At 56.3% G+C, this 8317-nt stretch overlaps 1 protein-coding gene across 1 annotated transcript in view; it reads left to right on the top strand.

The window, feature by feature from the left end:
- The first annotated feature begins 572 nt into the window (after nucleotides 1-572).
- The window catches only part of SLC1A5 (solute carrier family 1 member 5), a 13639-nt gene continuing 5894 nt past the window's right edge, over nucleotides 573-8317 (top strand). Inside the window, exons 1-4 of the mRNA XM_017500383.2 lie at nucleotides 573-1763; nucleotides 4571-4613; nucleotides 4987-5037; nucleotides 6257-6423. Of these exons, the coding sequence (XP_017355872.1) occupies nucleotides 1195-1763; nucleotides 4571-4613; nucleotides 4987-5037; nucleotides 6257-6423 (830 nt within the window). The 5' untranslated portion in view covers nucleotides 573-1194. The remainder of the gene's footprint in view (nucleotides 1764-4570; nucleotides 4614-4986; nucleotides 5038-6256; nucleotides 6424-8317) is intronic.

The following is an 8317-nucleotide window of genomic DNA, read 5'->3' as shown; positions in this document are numbered from 1 at the left end:
TTGACCAGGATGGTCTCGATCTCTTGACCTCATGATCCACCCGCCTCAGCCTCCCAAAGTGCTGGGATTACAGGCGTGAGCCACCGCGCCCGGCAACCCAATTCCTTTGGCAGGAAACAGCACCCTCCCAAGGCCCCGCTCCTTTCCGGTCCCGCCCCGCCCCGCCCCGCCCCGTCCTCTCCGCTTCTCTGGGCCCCGCTTCTAGAGACGCGCTTTTTTGTTTTTTTGTTTTGGGTTTTGGTTTTTTGTTTTTGAGACGGAGTTTTGCTCTTGTTGCCCAGGCTGGAGTGCAGTAGTGAATTTTGTATTTTTTAGTTTCTCCATGTTGGTCAGGATGGTCTCGAACTCCCGACGTCAGGTGATCCACCCTCCTCGGCCTCCCAAAGTGTTGGGATTATGGCGTAAACTGGTCTCTGGGCGTTGTTATTTGGCCTTCTAGGGGTAACCCGGCCCTTCTCGGGTATTAGCCCCGCCCCTACTCGCCCAGGCTCCGAACTCTCTGCAGCCAATCAGCGCCCGGCAGTTCGTCCCCGCCTTCTCAAACCCCGCCCCATACCTTTAATCCTGGCAGCTTCCGCCAAACGGGCTCAGAGCCACGCGGCACGCCTTGGTGTCTTTTCTCTGGCCTGGTAATCGCTACTCCTGGACAACGGACCACCGCTTTCCGTACTTAGGGGCCCTCATCCCACCCTCCAGACCTAAGAGCCTGGGTCCCCTGGTCCCGCACCTCCACTTCCCGGCCCCCAGATCCTGGCGCCCCGGTCCTGGGTGTCCTAGACCCAGGCACCCGGGATCCGCGCCAACCAGGATCCAGGCGTCCCGGATCTGCGTCTCCAGAACCCAGCCTCCCGCAGACCTCCGCCATCTGGTCGCATTCAACCTCCTGGAGCCAAGGGCCCCACCTCCCAGCCAAAGAAACTTGTATTCCCAGCTCCCAGGGCCAAGGAACCCAGGCGCTCCGAACTCCCAGCTTTCGGGCGCCTGGCACACGGGGCAGAGCAGAGGAGCCCCAGCGCCCAGCCTGGGGAACTTCAGACACTCCGGCTTGAACTCACAATTCTAAGAAACCCTGAAAAGTTCCAGTCTCCAGGTGCTGTTACTCAACTCTCAATCCTAGGAACGTCGGGTCCTGGGAAGGAGCCCAAGCGCTCCCAGCCAGCTTCCAGGCGTTAAGAAACCCCGGTGCGTCCCATCATGGTGGCGGATCCTCCTCGTGGAGACTCCAAGGGGCTCGCAGCTGCGGAGCCCACCGCCAACGGAGGCCGGGCGCTGGTCTCCATCGAGGACCAAGGCGGGGCAGCAGGCGGCTGCTGCGGTTCCCGGGACAAGGTGCGGCGCTGCCTTCGAGCCAACCTGCTGGTCCTGCTGACGGTGGTGGCCGTAGTGGCCGGCGTGGCCCTGGGGCTGGGGGTGTTGGGGGCCGGCGGCACGGCGGCGCTGGGCCCGGAGCGCTTGGGCGCCTTCGTCTTCCCGGGCGAGCTGCTGCTGCGCCTGCTGCGGATGATCATCTTGCCGCTGGTGGTGTGCAGCTTGATCAGCGGCGCCGCCAGCCTGGACCCCAGCGCGCTCGGTCGCCTGGGCGCCTGGGCGCTGCTCTTTTTCCTGGTCACCACGCTGCTGGCGTCCGCGCTCGGAGTGGGCTTGGCGCTGGCGCTGCAGCCGGGCGCCGCCTTCTCCGCCATCAACGCCTCGGTGGGAGCAACTGGCAGTGCCGAAAATGCCCCCAGCAAGGAGGTGCTCGATTCGTTCCTGGATCTTGCGAGGTCAGACCCCGCTCGCCCAGGAGGTGGGGAAGGGTGTTAGGGATGGCGGGAGTGGCCACGTAGACAGGACGGGGCTTTGGGGCCCCTAGGGCCGAGATTCCCCTCTAGAGGATTAGGAAAACTCGACAGGATATTGTGGGGAGCTGCAGTCCTTGGGAGTGTGAGTCTAGCCTCCTGGGGAAAGGGATTTCTAAATTCGGGGGCCTGGGTACATAAGTGCGGTCTTATACAGGGAGAAGAAAATGGTTTAGGGGAGACATAGGGTCCGCTTAGAGGAGAAAGACACTGTGAGGGGAGGGGACCCTGGGAGGAACTTTTGGGGAAGGAATCTTTGTGTGGTCAAGGGCCCCACAATGGGGCTTCTAGATAGAATTTGGGGCCAGGGTTGGCGAGTTTGGGATTCCTAGGTAAAGAACCCATGGAGAATCTGAGATGTGAGTAACTCCCACCAGGGCCTCCTCCCAGCCCTGGGCGCCCCCACACCACGTGTCACTGGGACATAACCAGGTTCTGTTCTCAGCGTCCGCCTCCCGCCCACTTCAGCTGGGGCCTCGCCGCTTCCCCTTTTTCTTTTAGGTCAGCCCTGCTACCCCCGCCTTTCCCTCCTGTTTCCTCCTCTGTCTGGGCCACACCAGTTAGAAAGGGGAGCAGATACTTTTCTTTCTCCTGGACTCTGCCCTGTGCCCCAAGAATGGCCTCTCCGACTTTGAGGAGGGCAGGGTGGGGGGTGGGCAGAGGCCCCCATGCCCTTGCCTTTAGGGTTTGCTGATTCAGTGTCTCCAGGTTGAGGACTTCCTGGAAGTTGGGGGGAGGAAATGATTAGTCACTAGTTACGGAACAGGGCTTCTCCAGCCCCTGGGCGTCAGTGCAGGCTGAGATGGAAGGCTGCCGAAGGCTTGGTGTCCCGAGTTGCAGCCTGGGGGCACCTTCTGGTGGGGGCAGATTAGCTGGGTCCTGGCCCAGCCCTGGCCAGGCACACCCACTCCGAGGCTGCTGATGAGGACAGGCCTCCTTTCTGTGCCAAAACAACTGTAGCTCACACTTGGCGGCCACGCAGGCTTATAACCAAATGACACACAGCCGGACACAGACACTCGGCTGAGGCTGGAACATCCCCACAAACACATGGCCAGGTACCAGCGGTCACACACATGCTTACTGTGTCCCAAGACCCCTGGAGCACTCCACTCAGTGATGCCACCAGCTGCACATGCTCAGGAGCACACAGTACACACACACACAAGTGTGTGGCCACACACCAATACACTCAGGCTGGGGTGTAGTGGTACGACCTTGGCTCACTGCAACCTCTGCCTCCTGGGTTCAAGTGATTCTTGTGCCTCAGCCTTCTGAGTAGCTGGGATTAAAGGGGTGCGCCGCCACGCCTGGATAATTTTTGTATTTTTAGTAGAGATCGCGTTTCGCCATGTTGGCCAGGCTGGTCTTGAACTTCTGACCGCAAGTGAGCTGCCCACCTCAGCCTCCCAAAGTGCTGGGATTGTGGGCATGAGCCACCGCACCTGGCCAGACTCATGTGTTATTTTACTCTACCATGACGCGTGGCTGGCTGTCCATGGACACTGTCCCATACGTCTGAACCCTAACCCACACCACAACCCAATAACATGCGACAGATTGTAAATGGACACACGGCATTGGCTGGACATCAGGTCATTGGTGAGAGGGAGAATGCGGAGTGGTTGGGGCTATGGAGCCAGCTGGCTGGGTTCAAATCCCGGCTCTGCCACTTCCCAGCTGGGGGATTTTCTTTACCCTTCTGGGCTTCAGTTTCCTTTTCTGTAAAATGTGGTAATAGTGCTTGTCCCCAAGGCTGTCGTGAGGATGAAATGGGTTAATTCATATAAAGCACAGGCCAAAATGCCTGCCTGCCACACAGTAGGTGCTGTAGATGGCTTAGCTGCTATATATATTTTTGAGACAGGGTCTCACTCTGTCCCAAACTGGAATGCAGTGGTGTGATCTTGGCTCGCTGCAGCCTCAATCTCCTCGGGCTCAAGTAATCCTCCCACCTCAGCCTCTAGAGTAGCTGGAACTACAGGCTACCATGCCTGGCTAATTTTCATACTTTGTGTGGAGACACGGCTTCGTTGTGTTGCCCAGGTTGGTCTTTGACTCCTGGCTCAAGCAGTCTGCCTGCCTTGGCCTCCCAAAGTGCTGGGATTCCAGGCAAGAGCCGGGGTGCCTTGACCTTAGCTACTATTTTCATCTCAAGGCAGACACTGTCACACCAGAGTAGGAGCAGCCTTGTAAACACAGAAACGCAGATGTGTATTCATGAGATGCGAAGCCGTGCTTTGTCCGTCCCCCCCAGTACCACCCCACACTGCCTCTCAACACACCCAGATCCTCCCCCATACCCTCAGAGCCGCAGGCCAGCCCACTGGAGGCCAGCCCTCCTGGAGGAAGTGGCTGATGCAAGCCGTCCAAGGTATTAAGTTTGCTGCATGGGGTGGAGCTGAGGCCCCGGGGTGACCTGCCCTGGCCTGCCGTGGGAGGCCAGCGTTCCTCACCCTGCTCCCAGCCCACAATGCCTCATGGTTAGCGCGTGAGCCTCTTGGGGCTAAAGGCGGCTGCAAAGGGATGCAGGCTGTGACTCCCCATATCCTGCAAAGGGGTGCAAGCTCAGTTCCAACCCTGCCTGGCTGAGGCATGAGCAGGGGCTGCGTTTGGGTGCAGACAGGGCCCCAAAGCTTCCCCTTACCGCCTTAAAACACAGACCCAGCCCTCAGACATCGCTGCCCTCCACCCAAGGTATCTAATAACCCTCTGTACGTCTGTCTTCGCAGAAATATCTTCCCTTCCAACCTGGTGTCGGCAGCCTTCCGCTCAGTGAGTCCTCAGGGGTGTCCTGACGGGGGGGGGGCAGGGAGGACAGGGAGACATGCCAGCCAGGGGGAGCCCTTGCCGCCTGACTTTGGGTTCATGCCTAGAAAGATGCATGTGCAATGAGAACATTGGCTTAGAGCCTCCCATGGGCTGTAATTCTAGCTGTGTCACCCTGGGCAAATGTGCTGACCTCTCTAAGCCTCAGTTTTCCACCTCTGGAAAATGGGGGTACTGATTGTCCTGCCTCCGTGACAGTAGATGAAATGAGATCACACTGAAGGGTTGTGGAAAGGCAGGCTTTGGGCATTGTTAGCTTGGCACGGGGTTGGGGGGCCCTGGTGAAGATGGACACTGACTCTTTCTAACCCTCCTGCAGTATGCTACTACCTCCTACGAAGAGAGAAATATCAATGGAACCCTGGTGAAGGTGAGAGCGGGGGAGGCATTGGGGGCTCTGCCTCTTTGCCCATTGCTATGATGTTTTGGTTTTCTTTCTGCCTCAGTCTTTGCTGTGGAATTTGACGGATGCTTTCTGCGGTCCTTCCCCAGTTTCTGTGTTTTCTGCCTTCTGGATAGGTCTCTACTTTGTCCCCTCTTTTCCCGCCCCACGCTGATCTTCCTTTCTGGTCCGGGCTCTTTCTTTTTCGCTTTATCCGCCCTGCCCCCCCATTCTATGCTGCCCACTCCCTGTCCCTTCCCACCCACCCTCAACCTGGCAGCCAGCCAGAGGGTCTTTTTTTTTTTTTTTTTCCTGAGACAGGATCTCTCTCCATCATTTAGGCTGGAGTACGGTGGCATGATCCCAGCTCACTGCCGTCTCGACCTCCCAGGTTCAAGTGATTCTTCCCACCTCAGCCTCCCAAGTCGCTGGGATTATACCACACCTGGCTAATTTTTGTATCTCACAGAGGCTGAGTTTCGCCATGTTGCCCAGGCTGGTCTTGAACTCTTGGGCTCAAGTGATCTGCCCAGCTCGGCCTGCCAAAGTGCTGGGATTACAGGCCCGAGGCATTGCACCCTGAGGAGCTTTTCAAAACACAAATGTGACCTTATCTCTCCACTACGCAGAGCCCTGCCATGTGCCCCAGTGCCCTCAGAAGAAAGCCCGGTCTCCTTGCTACAGTCTGTGACCAAGAGGTCCCTGTGAGGGCAAACCCCTGCCAGTTCACCCAGCTGCCCAGCCTCAACAAGTGACTCTGCCCAGGTCATTCTTCTCTAGCCACAGTAGATTGTGGCTGTTTGAATGCCCAAGTTGCACTCATTTCTAGGCTGTTGCACATTCTGCTTCCTTTCTCGAGATCCTTCTATCACCCCTCTTTACCTGGTCCACTCCTCCTGTCCTCCAGGTCTCAGCTCAGATGCCCCTTCCTCCAGGAAGTCCCCCCTGACTGCCCCCTTTTCCCCAAGCTGGTACTGCCCTCTCTCAGTTCCCATACTCCCCTGGGCTCCCTTATTCCAGCTCCACCTACTCTGTGCAATCCCTGACAACTGGTATATGTCCCCTGAACCTGAACTGGGAGCCTTGGGAGGAAGGGGCCCAAGGGCTGCCTTATCTTGCTGGGTCCCAGTGATGTCCAGGACAGGCCCTCAGTGACTGCACAGTAGACTGAATGTCCCTTCCACCCCGATCTGTTGCTTGCCCGCAGGTGCCCATGGGGGAGGAGGTGGAAGGCATGAACATCCTGGGCTTGGTAGTGTTTGCCATTGTCTTTGGTGTGGCACTGCGGAAGCTGGGGCCTGAGGGGGAGCTGCTTATCCGCTTCTTCAACTCCTTCAATGAGGCCACCATGGTGCTGGTCTCCTGGATCATGTGGTAGGTGGTACGAGAGGGGGCTGGGGATGGGTGGGGCCGGAGAGTCACTCTGCTGTCAGAGGCAGGCAAGTGGCATTCTGTGTGGAGTGGGGGACCCTCCATTCACTCTTTGGAGCCAGATGGTCTGCATGTAAATCCTGCATTGACCATTCCCTGGCTATGTGATTTTAGGCAAGTAATTTACCCCTCCGCTTCAGTTTCCTCATCTATAAAATAGGAATAGCTCTTTGGAAGGCGGAGGCAGGTGGATCACTTGACGTCAGGAGTTCAAGACCAGCCTCACCAACATGGTGAAACCCCGTCTCTACTAAAAATACAAAAAATTAGCTGGGCGTGGTGGTGCGTGCCTGTAATCCCACTTACTTGGGAGGCTGAGGCAGGAGAATGGCTTAAGCCTGGGAGGTGGAGGTTGCAGTGAGCCGAGAGACGGTACCACTGCACTCAAGCCTGGGCCACAGAGGGAAACTCTCTCAAAAAGAAAACAAAAAGCAAATACAGTACACAGAAGGTATTAGGACAGTGCCCGTTTCTTGTATCCCTTCGGTAAATCCTAACAGCTAATATTTAGTGGGCGTTTTGCTTGTATAACTTCTGGGTACTTCCCACTGGTCAGAACCTGGGAATCTAGCCTTGCCTTTCTGCACAAGTGGCTGGTAAACTATGCATTTCTTTTTCTTTCCTTCTTGAGAACCGAGGCTCGCTCTCTCACCCAGGCTGGAGTACAGTGGCAAAATCTTGGCTCACTGCAACCTCTGCCTCCTGGGTTCAAGTGATTCTCCTGCTTCAGCCTCCAGAGTAGCTGGGACTACAGGCATGTGCCACTACGCCCAGCTAAGTTTTCTATTTTTAGTAGAGATGGGGTTTCACCAGGTTGGCCAGGATGGTCTCGATCTCTTGACCTTGTGATCTGCCTGCCTCGGCCTCCCAAAGTGCTGGGATTACAGGCGTGAGCCACTGTGCCCAGCTGAAACTATGCCTTTTTTTCTGTGACTTACAAGAAGGGACCAAGGAGATGACTAGTCAGCGATGGTAGACAGGTGCTCGATGATTGAATAGTTTAGGGAAGGGATGTTGGGAGGCCTCTTGGCTTGGAGCCATCCCAGGGATCTTCAAGCCAGGAGAGGGTGATAAAGTAACCCCACCTGAAGTTTATAGATTGCTTATTGTCTGTAAAAAGCTTCAGCTCCCTTCAGCTGGCATCTCATTGCATCCTCCCAGCATTCCTGTGAGAAATCTGTTGGATGTGGTGTAACCGGCAAATGACTCAGAGGACCTCGCTGGGGTGGGGGGGTGTTGGGAAGATTCAGTATCATGATGAAGCACAGAGCATATCAAAAATGCTTCATGCCTGGGAGTTGTTACTAAGACCTGGGCTATGGCCTTTCTAAAATGTGTATTTTAGGCCAGGTGCGGCGGCTCACCCCTGTAATGTCAGCACTTTGGGAGGCCAAGGCGGGTGGATCATGAGGTCAGGAGTTCAAGACCAGCTTGGCCAATGTGGTGAAACCCTATCTCTACTAAAAAAAATACAAAAATTAGCTGGGTGTGGTGGTAGGCGCCTGTAGTCCCAGCTACTCACGAGGCTGAGGCAGGAGAATTGCCTGAACCTGGGAGACAGAGATTGCAGTGAGCCAAGAGCATACCACTGCACTCCAGCCTGGGTGACAAAGCAAGACTCCGTGTCAGAAAAAAAGAAAAAAGAAAAAAAATAAGGCCGGGCGCGGTGGCTCACGCCTGTAATCCCAGCACTTTGGGAGGCCGAGGCAGGTGGATCACGAGGTCAAGGGATCGAGACCATCCTGGTCAACATGGTGAAACCCCGTCTCTACTAAAAATACAACAACAACAAAAAAAATTAGCTGGGCATGGTGGCGCGTGCCTGTAGTCCCAGCTA

Source organism: Cebus imitator, unplaced genomic scaffold, assembly GCF_001604975.1.
Source record: "Cebus imitator isolate Cc_AM_T3 unplaced genomic scaffold, Cebus_imitator-1.0 Scaffold266, whole genome shotgun sequence".
NCBI classification, from domain to species: domain Eukaryota; kingdom Metazoa; phylum Chordata; class Mammalia; order Primates; family Cebidae; genus Cebus; species Cebus imitator.
Note: the sequence above shows the minus strand (reverse complement) of the source record. Positions and strands in the feature narration are given on the sequence as shown.